The sequence below is a fragment of the Lemur catta genome, chromosome 3, assembly GCF_020740605.2.
Source record: "Lemur catta isolate mLemCat1 chromosome 3, mLemCat1.pri, whole genome shotgun sequence".
NCBI lineage: Eukaryota > Metazoa > Chordata > Mammalia > Primates > Lemuridae > Lemur > Lemur catta.
The window spans coordinates 34,451,489-34,467,688 of NC_059130.1; the positions used below are offsets into that span (position 1 = coordinate 34,451,489).

Consider the following 16,200-nt stretch of genomic DNA (forward strand, 5'->3'; position numbering starts at 1 on the left):
ATGAGTGTGGTCATCCTATTGCCACCCTGACATACCTCCTTGTCTTTGTTCCACAATCCAAGTTAGTCAAGGGATTAAGATAATAGAGAAAATAAAATGATGATGTGTGGCCTCAGGCTCCTATGGTCAATTTCAGGAGTCCAGATCCCAGTGCCTTGGTCTCCAGCTGGAAGTAGAAGTCCTGGAAGACTAACTGCCTGTGCACTGTCCTCCATCACCTGTTCTAAGGAGGATAGAGACTGAGACAGGAGGTTTTGAGCTGAGTTTGGGTGACCATTTCCCTCTTTCCTAGGGGCCCAGGCCAGCTGTGGCCCCAGAGGAATAAGAGGGGAGTTGTTTCTCAGTTTCTAAAATTTCCATATATTTGAACATAGGCTGAGCCAGATTTATTTTTGGAAGCCCTGAATCTTTTCGGAGGGAACAGTTGAGAGGAAAAAGGGTGGAAGGGGAGGAGCCTAGATAAAACAGAACTTTTCTTTTTCACTTCCTCTTTTGGACTCCAGAATTTGTCCTCTCGGGTAGAGTCTGCCAAACCTCAAGAGAAGCCTGTGCCTGCTGTGCTGTGGAGCCAGCTCACTGCTGAGGCTGATGGGCATCCCCGCATTCCTACGCCTCCTTGCCACTGAGAGCAGCTGGGCTGACCGCAAGCCTTCCCAGCCTTTGGGCCCCATGCTTCTGTGGACAGCCGTGCTACTCCTTGGTGAGTTAAGGCCCCCAGGAGGAGAGAGATGTAGAAACACCTTGGTTGGGGCTGACCTTTGGCAAGGATGGGGGGTAGCATGGGAAGCACGTCAGGAAAATCAGGAAGGTGAAGGCAGACTGGTGAAGATCGAACTCTAAACAATTCTGCTGGCCTTGGAAAGTCATAAAAATTGGCAGAGTTTGGGGTTTCTTAAGTGTCCTTTACCCAGTGTCACTGGGCACCCAGGCTCTTGATGCTTCGCCACCCACCACATCAAAACCCGCCCCCGGGGAATGTCTAGTAACCTATATTTGCATGGCAAATGAGTGGCCAGAATGTTTTCCTTCTTTGAAATTGGTGTTGTACATGGGACCAAATCTTAGGCAGGAGAGCTAGTGCTGCCTTAGACAAGGGGTAGGGAGGAAGCTATAAGATCTATTTTGGTGGGGAGGTAACAGTGGCCATTCTCTGTGCTTCTGAAACCACTTATACAACAGTAACCTATTCTCTTTATGTGTAAGAAGATTCCGCTGGGCAGAAGCATAGAAAGGTCTGGGTTATCTCAGGAGTGGGAGCTCTGAGCATACACAAACCAGGGTAACTCTGGAATTGTCAGTTGTAGGACCAGAGAAATCACACATGCCTCCTTTCACTGCACAGACCATGGGGGTAGATCCTGGCTCTGATCAAGGCCAAGATGAAGGGCTATTTTCTGACCATGTTCTCAGCTGTGGGCCAGAGAACAGGGAGATGGTGCTGGGGGGTTGGAAGAATCTAGGGAGGCCATGTAGGGTAGACCTACTGTCAGGACCACCTCTGCAAGCTCAATTCCTGGGGCTTCCACCCTCACATCCCAGAGGACAGCATACAACCACTCCCCCAAGTCACATGCTATGATGGATAGTGAAATCTGGTCAGCTCTGGCAGCCCTTGGCCCTCAATGCTAAATGATACTGGGCTACAGGAGGCAGAAGTAAGGAAGAGAGAGTACTCCCCCATGAATGGGATGGAATGGATTAAAGTAGAATAGAACATAAAAGTGAGTACTAAACTACCTCATTTTTCCCTTGGGAAAGCTTAGGCCTAGAGAAGTGATGTGCTCTGCTGTCTCTGCTAATATAAGCACTGCACACAAATCAATTGCACAACTGGAGCTCCAATCTCGGCTAATGGTGCTACCAAGGTGCCAGTTACCTGGGGAAGACTCCTTGGAGAGACCTTTGGTATTTTTCCATCTGCTTTTTGCTAAGTCACCAAGGATCTGCTCCATCATTTCCATCCTTATTGGGGCCTCCACGTTTAGGTCTTCATCACTTGATAACTCAATTTTTACAGCACTCTCTGATCAGGTCTTAATTGCTCCTGTCTCCCTTTCCCTGCATCCTTGCTGTACGCTGAGGCCACAGCATCTCTAGGACAGTTCTGGCTGAGTCAGTGCACTTCATAAATGCCATCCACGCTGCTCCACTGCCTACTGCAAAAGCTCCAATTCTACCCTGCTGACTGTGCTCCCCATTGCACATTAAATGGATCTTCCTTCACAGCCAGGCAATGTGCACAATGCACTTTCTGTTTTCAACACCTTTGCTCCTGCTGGTTCTCCAGACTGCCTTGTTATCCGAACTGCCTTTAAACTTTACATAAACTCTATGTGTAAGCACTGTTTGAAGACTTGGGGACCGATCAGTGAGCACAACAGACAGCTTTCCTGACCCGAATTCAGTACAAGGTCTTTGGCTCCCTCACAATAAGTATATTGTGTAGGAACACTTAGTATTCACTACTCTTTGTTGCGTGTGGAATAAATAAATGATTGGTGATTTCTCTCTCTCTTCCTCATTTCTTTCTTGTTTTTTCTCTTCCTCTTCCCCTTCCTCCTCTTCTTTTTTACCCACTCTCTTGCTGCACTTTCCTTCTTGCCAATCCTACACACTCAAGCTTTTAGCTATTACTTCTATGTCAATAACTCCTAAACCTATTTCTCTTGCTTGCTTCTGTCAAATATAATTTCATATTTTGACCTGGTGGTTGGACACCTCCAAATTGATTTGCTAGCCCAAACACCAAAACATACCCCAAATCCAACTTATCTTCCCCTTAAATGTTCTTCTCCTCCTAACATTTGCATTGCATGAGCACAGTTACACTTTCCTAGTCATCCACTTATGTCAACCCATATTCCATTAAGGGCTAAGTTCTATCTGTTCTGCCTCTTAAGTTTCTCTCAAATCTGTATCCTCTTCTTCACTTCCTATTGTCAATACAATTTTGGGATCTCTTATCTCCCACCTAGATTCATCCAATTAATGATTTTCAGAGCATGAGCTCATGATATTAATGTGGCTACTGCTACCGTTGAGCTTACATACTATTGAGGGATATGAACAACAAATCAACAAACAAAAAGGCATAAATACAAATTGGAAAGGGCTGTGAAGATGCAAAAAGGCTACTGTGGTAAGAATAGCTGTGGGAGAGATGAGAGGGTAGCCTACATAAACAGGATGATGTGGAAAGAATTTTCTGAGGAAGTGACATTTAAGCTGAGACCTTAAGCGTGGTAAGGATTTAGCCATTTGAAGATCCAAAGGAAGCATGTTCTGGGTAGAAGGATCAGCATACAGAAAAGCCCCAAGTTGGAAGACTTTCTGAAGGACCAGTGTTACTGGAGCTCAATGCGTAGGAGAAGAGACTACTTTTGAGATGAGGCCAGAGAGGTGATCAGGGACCCTGTCAGGTGTGGCCTTGTAGGCTGTTTGCATTTGATTTTAAGAGCCAAGGAAGCCACTGAAGGATTGTAAGCAGGGTAGTGACATCATATGATTTTATTTTTTAAAAAAGAACTCTAGCTTCTCTGTGGAAAATGGATTATAGGGGGAAGATAAGAAGTGAGAGGACAAGTTAGGAGATGGGAGAAAGCTGATGGTGACCTAAGCTGAGTGGTGGCCACAGAGGAGGAGACAATCCAGTGGATTCAAAATCAAAGTTGGGAGCAGAATCCTGGTGTGAAGGAGATGGGGTTTGGGAGACAGAGGAATAAAAGGTGGCTTGCAGGTTTCCTCACTGGATGGGTAGTGAAGATAGACATCGACACGGGGAAGATGGGGAGAGAAACAGAATGTGTCCACTTCATTTGATGACATGAAGTCACTGGTGATTTTGACAAGAAAAGGTTTAGTGGATTGCTGATGGCAGAGTCTAAATTGCAGAGAATTAGATAGTGAATGAGAGGAGAAGAATGAGGACAGCCTATGTAGAAAATGGAGAAATTTAGTACAAAAGGGAGCAGGGAAATGGGACAGTAGTTGGAATTATATGCAGAGTCAAGGGACAGATTTTTTTTTAAATGGAAGACCCTGGAATATATTTACATAGATGGGAAGGTGCAGCTGAGAAGGAGAAACTGGTGATGCAGAAGAGAAAGGAAATAACAGAAAGAGAAATCGTTGAGAGGATTAAAGGGAACGGGATACAGGGTACATGCATAGAGACTGCCCAGAGACAGGAGGGGAGATATTTTCCTTAGTGAAAAGCAAGGAGGGAGAAGACAGGCAGAGACGCAGATAGGTTAGGAGATTTCACTGGGCGGAGATGTGAGATCTGTCTAACTGCTTTTTGTTTTCTCCATAAAGTGTGAGGAAAGGCATCAGCTAAAAGAGAGAGGGGACTGGAGGCAGAGGGTGGCATGGGAAAGTTTGGAGAATAAGGAAAAGATGAGTGTCACTACTAAGAGTAGCACAGCAAATTTATTAAAGAAAAATGTCAGAACAGCAATTCAGTGTCCTTTTGAATGTGGTGATCAGAACTTTACTGAGTCCACAATCTGCCTGCTTATGTGGTAATTTCAGTAAACGCATGGGGAATACAGGTGCATTTGGTGGAGCCAGAGAATGCCAAGGGAGTTAAGGGGATTTGCAAAGAGGTGATGCTAATGATGCATCATTAAATTCAAGCTGTTAATAGATGTGGGGAGGCAAAGGCGAAGAGGGGCTGAAAGACAGACAGTGGTGAGGTGGATGCTTTGAGATTCTTGATGAGGTCATAGATGATTATGGGGCTGTACTTGGGCAGATGAAATGGAAGAAAAGGAGGTCATGATTGAAGCATGGGATGTTTGATTTTGTGATTTTGGCGTTGGTATAGTTTCTGGTGATGATAACTTCTTGGGTATAACATAGGCGTGTGTGTCTAAGAAAGAAAGTTCACTGGAGATGAGTAGGTCAAGGGACGAAGAGGCCAGATGTTTGCTAGGTCATCCACATGTTCTGGATCACTGCAATAGTCCCTTTCTTAATTGATCTGTTTGGTATTTTCCCTGTTCCAATCTAGCTGGTACAGCACTTTCAGCTCCAGTTTGAAAATTTTAAGTGACTTCCCACTGTTTACTAAACCAAAGAGTAAACTTCTTAAAATTGTTTATTTAAAACTTACCATGCGTCAGGTAGCATGCTAAATCCCTTATCTGGATTATCTCATTTAATGCTGACAACAACCCATGAAGTAGGTACTGCTTTCATTATCTCCATTTACAAACAAAGAAACTGAAGCAGAGAAAAGTAATTTGTGCAAGGTCACTCAGCAGTGGGGTCGCCACTTCCACTCAGGATGTGTTCTTACTCACTGTCATGGCATCTGGCATTAGGAGCCTTCCAGGGTATGGCTTCTAACTTCCTTTTCAGCTTTGTCCTTCACTACTAGAGGTGCTTGAGCAGAGACCAGAAATCAAGCAGAAGTTGGGCTGCAACTTGCTGGGAATGTTGATAAGTACCTGCCACTCCTTCCCATAGAATACCTCTTCCTTCTCTCTCTGCCAAAATCTTATCAATCCTTGGACGTCCATGAGGAATACCATCTTCTCCATGGGATTCCTCTCCTTACCAACCCCAAAGCCTGGCAAACACAGACCCCTGGGATCTTTTCCTCCTCTGAACCTCCACAGCACTTTTTCTGTAGTCCTCTACTGGCATTACGCATGTCTTTTCTACATTAGATTATGCATGTGCTTATCTCCACAATCAGATTGTTAGCCTCAATGAAGGCAGGGCCTTATATTCCTTTCCACAGATTTAGTGTCCTTTTGCCATGTACTCCTTCTCCTATCAGATATTTCTAACAGCAAAACACTGGCATTCCTAATGCCAAGCAGTAGGAATGTTAAATAAATTATGGGAGAGCCAAATAGTAGGATATAGTGCAGTCATTAAAAATGACAGTATAGAAACAGATTAATTCTACCAGATTTTGTATTGCTTAGAATAGGTCAAAAGAACAGTTTTTATAATATATTGTCATTTACCATTTATGTTTGTCTGTATGTAAATAAGTAGTACATATACTATGTTTTCATAGGAAAAAATCCAACAGGCTGTATGCCAAGGTGATAATATTTTGCTCTGGTGTATTTTCTATTTTTCCACAGTGATCATGGATTACCTATATAAACTCTACCTCTCCCCCACAAAAGAACAAATCTTGCTCTCAGGATAGACTCTGGAAAAATCATTTACACTGAAGCATAAAGCATATGTAAAGCCCAACAGGGACCTCTTTCCAGAGGCCTTTTTATTTTAATCAGTCAAAAGTGGTAAGCCAAAGGAAAGTGACACAGAACAGATGGAAGAGGGTACTATATAATTTAAATTTTATTTCATTTTCCTCTGTTATTGGGGAAGGAGCTCCCAGTCTTTTTGAAAGTGCACCTCATCCAGGCAGTCCCAGGGGACGTGGGGCAAGGGCTGTGCTGCAGGTGAGGGGAGCTGTGGGCCAGGGTGGGGTGGGCATGTTTCAGAGCAGAGGTTTAGCTCTGGGCTCATCTTTGCTTACTGTCTTACAGCTCCTGTTGCTGGGACACCTGGTAAGTACTCCACCCACATCCTCTCCTTCCCCCAGCTGCCCTCTTCTTCTTCTCCTGGTGCCCTGTCTAGAGGTGCTCTGAATGCACCAGGAACCAAGCCCAGTACCAGGTCAGGGCCAGAAAAGGGGAATTGCTCCCAGAAGATACCCTGCCTCCTCTCCCCCTTTCCTCGCTCCTTCCCCTCCTCCCTTGGAGGCAGGTGGTAGGCAGCCAGGTACACAGGGGCTTCAACTCCTCTGGTTCTGGTATGGTGAGAGGTCACAGGCTTTGCTACAGGAAATGAGAACTCTGTCCTCTCTTTCACCCACATTCAACTCTCCAAATAAAATTAGGAGCTTCCTCTCTCCAGATAAAATTGAGGCACATACAAAATTACAAGATCTGTTTAGGCTATCCCCAGGTGTTGATAAATCCTCTATTTTATATGTATCTCAAGGCTTCAACACCTGTTCTCTGACAGAGAGAGAAGTCTCTCCACACCTCTGGCTGCAGCTTGGAGGGAGCTTTGTTGGCACTTTTTTTTTTTTTTTTGAGACAGAGTCTCACTCTCTTTCCTGGGCTAGAATGCCATGGCATCAGCCTAGCTCACAGCAACCTCAAACTCCTGGGCTCAAGTGATCCTCCTGCCTCGGCCTCCCGCATAGCTGGGACTACAGGCATGTGCCACCATGCCCGGCTAATTTTTTCTATTTTCAGTTGTTTGGCTAATTTCTTTCTATTTTTTTTTTTTTTTTTTTTTTTTTTAGTAGAGACAGGGGTCTCACTCTTGCTCAGGCTGGTCTCAAACTCCTGAGCTCAAGCAATCCTCCCGCCTTGGCCTCCCAGAGTGCTAGGATTACAGGTGTGAGCCACCGTGCCTGGCCTCTGCTGGGCACTTCTGTATCTGCACCATTCAACCTCCCCACCCCAGGACTGGCCCTCCAGCTTTTCTTCCTCTCCTTTTACCCCTCTGAGGCCACAGAGGTTCCTCTGTGCTTGAGTGTATAGCTTCAAGTGGCCTGGTGGACAGACCATCTTGACCTCCTTTGTAAGGGATAAAGAATGACATTAGGTCAGAACAGAAACCTGATGCCTAACTCTACCTGACATCTCCACCAGAAGTGCCCACTTTTCTCCAGCCAGCTCTGGAGAAAGTTCCTCTACTAATGTCCAAATGCCTCAGTTTATAGGGAAGCAAAATGAAGCCCACAAGAGTATGTATGTGTTTGTGTGAGTGTGTGTGAGAGTGTGAGTGTGTGTGAATGTGTATGAGTGTGTGTGTGAGTGTGTGTGTGTGAGACAGAGAAAGAGATGCTGGTTAGGATAGCGCATGCTGAAGTATATATACTTCTAGGGTGTTCCCCTTGCCCTCTCCTTCCCAGGATCAGTTGAGCTGAGAGTACCTGGATTCCCTAGGGCCCCTGTGGTGGGATATACGAGCAAGAGGAATTGCCTTCAGTTGCAGAACCATTCTAGGCCTGGCTCCACTCTTTGTGCCCCCAGTAGGACAACAAGTGCTTCTTTGTCTGAGATTCAGGGCCTTCTCAAGCTCTTGGGTTTCCTTTTCTTAATGCTGCCCCCTCTGTCTGCCCCTCAGCAGCTCTCCCGAAGGCTGTGGTGAGACTTGAGCCCCCGTGGATCAATGTGCTCAAGGAGGATGACGTGACTCTGACGTGCTGGGGGGCCCACACCCCCGGGAACTACTCCACCCAATGGTTCCACAATGGGAGCTCCATTCCGACCCAGATCCAGCCCAGCTACAGGTTTAAGGCCAAGACCAATGACAGCGGGGAGTACAGGTGCCAGACGGGCCAGAGCAGCCTCAGCGACCCTGTGCATCTGAATGTGTTTTCCGGTCAGTGAAGGAAGGCCCCCTCGGGAGGGTCTGGGAGGACTAAGAGGGATGAAATCTGCTTACACTGCAGAGATTTGCAAGAAAGGGTGGGTGAGTGGCCTGTTTACTGAGAAGCATTGCTGTGAGTTGCCCACTCATTTCCTGTTTCACCCACCCCCTTTGCTGAGCATGTGTGGGGGGGGTGGAAACTCCTAAGAAATTCCTCTGCGTATATTAATGGTTATTGTTGCCTTAGTCCTGATTGAGCAAAAATGTTACAAGGCCTCAAAAGGGCAGTTGAACATGAGAAAAGCAGAAGGAAATCCCTACTCCATAAAAACCCCTCCTATTTTTATGGCAGAGTTGAACAGCACAACAGACCACAACTGAATCCTAGTGCTGGAAGTTATTAGCCATAGAAACATGATGAACTCCTTTAACCCTTGAGTCTCAGTCTCCCCATCTGCTCAGTGGGGGTATAATGCCTCCCACATAGGGTTCTGGTGAGAATTGCCGTCTCCCTGCTCCCTTCTCCGCCCTCCATGCCCCTTCTCCACATTGTCTTGTGCTGCTGGCTGCTCTTTTCTTTTTCTTCCACCACACTGTGGGCAAACTTGGGGAGAAAGTTGTGTCTTATCCATGTTTGTATTTCCAGCACCTTAGACAGGACAGAGCTTAATACACCTTCGCTGAAAAGGTGGATGCTTTTACAGAGCTCCTGGCAAGAGTAGGCTCTCCATAAAAAGTTACAGTGGGATTATGATGAATATTGTCATCATTACTCTTCACTTAGTGCACTTCCCTTTCCTAATTCCCACATGTTCCTCAAAAGTACATAGCAATTCACTGCTGCTTTCAGCAGTGCACAGAAAGAGCTTCCCTCTCCTCCTCAGCGGCAAACAGCCCTCCTTTTATTGGCCGTGACTATTTTTTTTTTCTATTCATTAAGATAAATGCTTACACACATTATTACTTTAAGTCATTGTTAACACTCCTCTAAGATACATGTTATTACCTTCATCTTCAAGATGAGGCTTATGCAGCCAGTCAGTAGCAGACTTAGGGTTTGCAGCCAGGGAGTGTGACCTCAAAGCGTGTGCTTATTAGCACTCCGTTATGCCGTGGGGCAACACAAGGTTGTGATTCTTTATACTTAGTGTATAAAGAATCTGTGTTAACTTGCATCTGTAAGTGAGAATGATGGAGGTGCGTGTGTATCTGTGTGTATTTGGGTGCCACACCCACCCCCCATTGTCTCTGGGTCAGTTGCTGTTGACTGTTTCAGAGTTCACCACCCCTTTGGGGAGAAACTTCTTAATAGCCACAGGGTTTTTTCATTGCCATGATGGACATCTTCTGCAACTGGATAGAAGTGGTGGTTGCACAATATTGTGATGTACTAAATGAACTGAATTGTTCACTTTAAAATGGGTAATTTTATGTTATGTGAATTTTACCTCAATAAATTATTTCTTAAAAATTAAAAAAAAAAGTACACAGCAAACTAATGATCCAGCTGTGACATTGCTGCCTTCAGACAAAGACCCTGCTGAAGTGAAGCTCCAGATTTACTAACATTTCTCAAGTACATTTCTCAGGTAGCATTCATCAAGTAACATTTAGTGCAGGTGATGACTTTCTACTGTCCCCAAAGACATATGTCTCTGCATTGTCCTCATGTGTTATGTCCTCAGTCAGACTGGATTCCCCCCTTGCTCACCACACCCCATTCTGCAACCCCCACCCCATCCCAGGGAAGGGACTGCTGCATCTCCGAGTCTCTTGTGTTCTTCCTGCAGAGGCCTGCCAGGTAGGACAGGGCTGTAGCTACCTTCTTCCAGGAAAGGAATGAGAAGATGTCCTTATCCTGAACACCTGCTGTGTGCAGGAACCATCCTAGATACATGGTATTATCATACCCATTTTCACAGATGAGCAAACTGAGGATTCAGAACAATTAAATAACTTGCCCATGATTATAGAGCTAATAAATGATGGAGCCAGAATTAGAGTCCAGGACTGTCTGGTTTCAAACTTAAGCTGTTCCCTCCACATACCATGTCCCACCAGTAAGGATGGTCTGGGTCTCAGAGTTGAGCCAAGACCTCCTGGATCTTGTGGTCTTTTTGTGTCATTCAGAGTGGCTGGTGCTCCAGACTCCTCACCTGGAGTTCCAGGACGGGGAAACCATCATGCTGAGGTGCCACTCCTGGAAGAGCAGGCCTTTGGGCAAGATCTCATTCTTCCAGAATGGAAAATCCAAGAAGTTTTCCTATTCCAATGCCAACTTCTCCATCCCACAAGCAAACCACAGTCACAGTGGTGATTACCACTGCACAGGAATTATAGGACAGACGCCACATTCATCCCAGTCTGTGACCATCACTGTCCAAGGTATGGGACTCTGTGGCGATATAATGAGGGAAGAAGGGGGTGAACAAGGGCTAAGGTCACATGGGCCTACATGGAGATCTGAGAGAAGCCACAGCAGCAACATTGGGCACTGAGGCAAAGAGGAGAGGGGCAGAGGTCTTGCTCAGTATTGGCCAGTAGACAGGAGTAGGGGTCAGAGCTTGGAGCCCTCAGCTTCCAGGTGATAGGTGACAAGGCTGTTGTCCCACTTTGCAATGCAGGCCCCATACTAAGGACAGCAATGAGGCTGAGGTCTCCCGTTGGCACAGAGGTTCCCTAAGCTCCTGGGCATTCCTAAGAGCTGAAGTTTGCTTCGTTTCTTCTCATGTCCTGTGTTATGGCCATTCACCCTGGAAGGCCTGGCATGTCCTGGATTGTTCAAGGCTGTGCTTGATAGAGCAGTCATGCCTCCAGGCATGGGAGGCTTCAGGCCCAGCCTCCCCACTGTCCTTGAGGGCTAAGGGGAACCGTCCCTCTGCTGGCACACACTCCCCAGTGTGCCTTTATTACTGTGGTGAAACCTGGGTATGCGGGAGGCACAAGTCCAGCCACAGAAATGCTGCGCAGGTGAGGTTAGGGTGTGAAGTGAGTACTGCACCCGCTAGTGACCCAGACACAGAACAGCTCAGGTGACAAGCCTTGGGGGAAGGTGGGGAGGGTGGAAGTGACACAGGGAGAGTACTACCTGTCCTGAGGTCTGTCTTCCCCAGAGCCCAAAGAGAGCAGCTCTTCGCCAATGGTGGTAATTGTGGCTGTGGTCACTGGGATTGCTGTAGCGGCCATTGTTGCTGTGGTAGCAGCCTTGACCTACCGCAGGAGAAAGCGGACTTCAGGTTTGTGCCTCCCCTATACCCCTCTTGTTATTGGTTTCTGCTTGGGCAAGCACTAATGCCAGATATTTCCAGAAAGTCTATCTTTGGGCTAGAGAATTGCTTCTCATTTAGATATAGATCCATATTTCATTCATTCATTCATTTATTAATTCATTCACTCAACAAGACTTCAACAAACTTGCTCAGGTGTCAGGCGATGTGCTAAATGCTGTGGGTGGTACCAACATAAAGACATCCAGTCCCTGACCTCAGGGAGTTCTTAATATTAGGGGGAAGACAGAAGTATGTGCAGATCATTATAATAAGGTAGGATAAGAGCAGCGAGAAAGAAATGAAAAGGCTATGACAGGGGTACAGAGGAGGCTCCATAGCCCAGCATGGGCTGCGGTGGTTCGAGAAGGTTCCATGGGGGGCAGAGTAGTGTAGTAATGGAAACACAAGTGGTGGGGCCAAGTTTGGGTTCAAGTCTCAGCTCACCAGCTCACCAGCTACCTGAACTTGGCCGAGTTACTCCACCTCTCTGTGCCTCAGTTTCCTCATCTGGAAATGGGAACACTAATAGGACCCACCTCACAGGGTTGTTATGAGGATGAAAGAGGCTGAAGCTCTTACCTCAGGGCCTAGTAGACAGTGACAGCACGTAAGTAGGAACTGTGGTCATGATGGAGGAGGTGGTGAGTGAGGGCAGCCGTTAGATGGGCCACAAGGACACTCCAGGCACAAGGGCCAAGGCATGGAGTGAGGACGGCTATGGCTGGGATGAGGGCTGAGGGAAGAGTAAGCCACTGAGGAAGAGAACTTAATACTACTAATACCTCCCAGAGCACTTTGCAATGGCTTCATAGGCCGGACCTCAGTTACTGATGATAAGTCAGTAGAGAGACTCAGAGAGAGCTACTGCAAGAGGTGTTCTTAAAAGGCAGAGCAAGCCTAAGAAAGATGCAATGGAGGGACCATTCTGACACTCCTAGCAGTCCCCACCAATGAGCTGAATTATGTCTTTCTGGACCATAATTCAGGCTAAGGAAGTCCCTGGCAGGGGAACAGGGGAGTGGGGAGAAGGGGAGGTGTCTGTGAGAGGGAGGGTCTGTGTTGTTCCTAACCCAATCCTGCCCCTTGTCCTTGGTCCTTAAGACTCAGGCCCCACCCATAATGCTACTAACCTCCTATGTGCCCCTCCCAGCTCTCCCAGGAAACCCTGAGCACAGGGAAATGGGAGAAACCCTTCCAGAGGAACCAGGTGAGTACAGCGTTCCATTTGGGGATTCAGTGATGCCCCACCCAGAGCTGCCAGATGGCCTGGAGCCAGCAAGAAGTGGCTCGCGTGAGTTCAGTTGGGAGCCAGAGGGGAAAGGGTTGTGAGGGAGGGCAGGGGCTCAAATCTCTTGGTCAGTCCTGAGTCTAACTCCTGGGCCTGAAGAGGATCTTGCTGGAGAGGGGAAGAGGAACACTGGTCCCAGGCAGAGAGGGGAGGGCTGTGTCTGATTTTCTGGGGCCAGGAATCTGGGGATATTTTCAGAGAAGAAAGCAGAGATATTTGGGTAGAGTAAAGAGTTGCACAGCCAAGGCAGATAGGATTCAGGAGGTAGGAGTCTAAAAGGAAAGAAGGAGGCCTAGGGAAGAAAGGCCAGATTGCTGAGGAATCTGTGCCCATGGAGTGATAAGGTAGGAGTGGCCGGGCTCAGCTCTCCATGGAGCATGAAGAGATTTGGGCTTGAGAAAGTTCTGGGGGCCTAACAGCACTAGTGGGCTTTACTTTGAGGGCAAAGCTGGGTTCTGATGCCCACCCACTTGTGTAGGTTTATTGAATTTCTGCCTGGTTCTGCCACCGTCATACCATGCAATCTTGAGTCACCTCACTGAGGAAGTGAGTGGGTGGCCAGCATGATCTCTAAGCCCTTCTAGGTCTGACATCCTGAGAGCCAGTGACCATCTAGCCCCTGTTGCAGGTGGGAGTGTGTAAAGGAACAAGAGGATTCCAGGCAACTTCCTGGCTGTAGTTAAAGACAGAGCACAAAGAAAACTGGAGTTTTCTCTGGGGGCTTCCATGACAGTAGAAACCAGCAGGAAAAAGAGCCTTCAGTGACCCCACCTCAGATGGCTGGAGCATGACTCAGAGCAAAGCCAACAGATTTGAGAGCTTGCGCAAAATATCACTCATCCAGCTGGGCTTTGAGCAAGGTCTGCGTGTCTGGTGGTCAGGCCCAGTGGGATATGGGCCTGGTCCGTGCCAGAGCCAGCTAGATATAGAAAACAGTCCAAACACAACTGGATTATCCACCTGGACACGTGGCTCGGTCTACAGTGGCATGAATGTATTTCATGAGGCATTTGTACAGCCAGGTGCTGGGGCTCATGGTTTCCCAAAAGGCATGGCCAGGTTGCTGGGATTACTGAGGGTTATATGAGAAGGGGAATTTAGAATGTGGTTTGTTGCAGAATTTGGAGCATAGCAAATAAAGGTTCTTTGTGTCCAGGGTATGATAGAAAAGACTAGATGCATTGTCTCAGATTCCTCCCTAGCTTCCTGAGAAATGCTGATTTGTAGACACTGAGGCTGCTTTTCACAGTGGCAAAGTGAGTTTATGGCAAAAACATGAGGGCATTTGGTGTTTTGAACATTTACCAGAGTAGGTTCTTTTTCTTTCTTTCTTTCTTTCTTTCTTTCTTTCTTTCTTTCTTTCTTTCTTTCTTTCTTTCTTTCTTTCTTTCTTTCTTTCTTTCTTTCTTTCTTTCTTTCTTTCTTTCTTTCTTTCTCTCTCTCTCTCTCTCTCTCTCTCTCTCTCTCTCTCTTTCTTTCTTTCTTTCTTTCTTTCTTTCTTTCTTCTCTCTCTCTCTCTCTCTCTCTCTCTCTCTCTCTCTCTCTCCCCCTTCCTTCCTTCCTTCCTTTTTTTCTTTCTTTCTTTTTCTTTCTGTCTTTCTTTCTCCCCTCCCTCCCTCCCTTCCTTCCTCCCTTCCTTCCTTCCTTTCTTCCTTCCTCCTTTTCTCTCTGTCTTCTTTCTCTTTCTCCCTCACTTTCATTCTCTCTTTCTTTTTAATGCCATGGAGTGCTAGATTATTTGAAGTTCCAACTAACAAGCACTACATTTGGACAATGTAGAAATAGACCTCAGTTTTCTCTCCCTGAAGTCTGTGGCCAGAAAATACCTAGACCTCTTCATTCTGATACTGAACAACCCCCGCCTCTTTCTCCCAAAGCTGCCTGGGTTGCTTCTAGGAAAGCTCAGCAATCATCTGAATAGAATGAGGCACAGATGACTGCTTGCCTTTGCCAGTGTGGCCAGTGGGGAAGACTGTGTCTGGGACACCCCAAGGGTGTGTAAATGAAACCATCTTTACCCAGCGCTTGGCTGACAGGCGCAAGATCGGGCAGCAGTCTGCTTTGGGTCTGGTTTGGGCTTTGGTTTTGCAGCATCAGCGCTGGCAGGCCCTCTTCTAAGCAGTGCCCTGACTGATCTCTCTTCTTTTTGCCCACAGCCAATCTCACTGATGCTGAGGAGGCTGCCAAAGTTGAGGTGGGTGACGCCAGCCATCTGCTTTTCCTTCTCCACCCTCCCTTCTCCCCTGATGCCTTTTCTGTTGCCTTCTTTCCTGTGCCCTGTCTGTGGATCCCCATTGCTCATTTCTGCTTTCTCTAGGCTGAGAATACAATCACCTATTCACTTCTTCTGCACCCAGAAGCTCTAGAGGAAGACACAGAGCCCGATTACCAGAACCGCATTTAGTCTCCACTGTCTTGCTCTGGGATTTGGGAAGAGAGGAGAGGATTTGGTGTCTCCTGGCCTAAATTTCTGTTGGGGAGGACAAGGGGATGCTGCAGTTCCAAAGAAGAAGGACTCTTCCAGAGAAATCTGAGTCCGGAAGCCATAGACAACATGGTCCTGGATGACTAACTGCACCTTCTGTGCCTCAGCACTTCTCGACATCAAGACTCTTCTATCACACATCCACACAGCTGATAAAATTAGTAAAATTACTGCTATTAAGAGATTGTAGCAACATGGGAAATGCTTATGTTACAGGTTACGAGAACAATTATGTAAGTTTATATGAATTCAGAAATGTTAAAATAGATTAACCAACACTGACACATTAAAAGTGATTTTTTTTTTCAGGGTGATGGAATTATTGATGATTTTAATTTTCTTTATTTTTCTATAAAGATCTTGTATTATTTTTATGATAAAATATTATAGAAACGACATACTGTTTATCTTTTCAAGGCTATATTAGTTGAGTGTAGACTGAACTATTTGAGGTCTGTTTCTCAACAACAATAAGAATCTTGGGAAGGTGGTAATATATAGGATGTGGGGGAGAAGAGAGATGGGGATTTGGAGTGTAGGGTGAGTGCCGCTCTTCTTAAAACTGAATACAGTCATGTGCTTCATAATGGTGTTTAGTTCAACAACTGACCACATTTATGACAGTGGTCCCATAAGATTATAATATTAATACCATATTTTTACCATACCTTTTCTATGTTTAGATATGTTTAGATACATAAATACTTACCATTATGTTACAATTGCCTACAGTATTCAGTACAGTAACATACTGTACAGGTTTGTAGCCTGGTAGCAATAGGCTATACCATATAGCCTAG

At 46.3% G+C, this 16,200-nt stretch overlaps 1 protein-coding gene across 13 annotated transcripts; it reads left to right on the top strand.

Moving 5' to 3' along the window:
- Positions 1 to 505: 505 nt before the first annotated feature.
- LOC123635230 (low affinity immunoglobulin gamma Fc region receptor II-b-like) lies at positions 506 to 15,708 on the top strand. 13 transcript variants are annotated; one of them, XM_045547192.1, is made up of 8 exons: positions 506 to 700; positions 6,516 to 6,536; positions 8,113 to 8,370; positions 10,489 to 10,743; positions 11,472 to 11,594; positions 12,778 to 12,918; positions 15,072 to 15,109; positions 15,233 to 15,708. In XM_045547192.1, the coding sequence occupies exons 1-8, from the start codon at positions 589 to 591 to the stop codon at positions 15,317 to 15,319; spliced, it is 1,035 nt and encodes a 344-aa protein (XP_045403148.1). In that variant the 5' UTR covers positions 506 to 588; the 3' UTR covers positions 15,320 to 15,708. The 13 variants fall into 13 exon arrangements, with proteins under 13 accessions (XP_045403148.1, XP_045403152.1, XP_045403149.1 ...); XM_045547196.1 differs by having other exon boundaries at positions 12,778 to 12,834; XM_045547193.1 differs by having other exon boundaries at positions 8,116 to 8,370.
- The last annotated feature ends 492 nt before the right edge of the window (positions 15,709 to 16,200 follow it).

Coding starts and splice junctions, on each gene's coding strand:
- LOC123635230 (XM_045547192.1), top strand. CDS start 589: ATGGGCATCCCCGCATTCCTACGCCTCCTTGCCACTGAGAGCAGCTGG. Junction 8,371..10,488: donor GCATCTGAATGTGTTTTCCG/GTCAGTGAAGGA, acceptor TGTGTCATTCAG/AGTGGCTGGTGCTCCAGACT. Junction 11,595..12,777: donor CAGGAGAAAGCGGACTTCAG/GTTTGTGCCTCC, acceptor TGCCCCTCCCAG/CTCTCCCAGGAAACCCTGAG.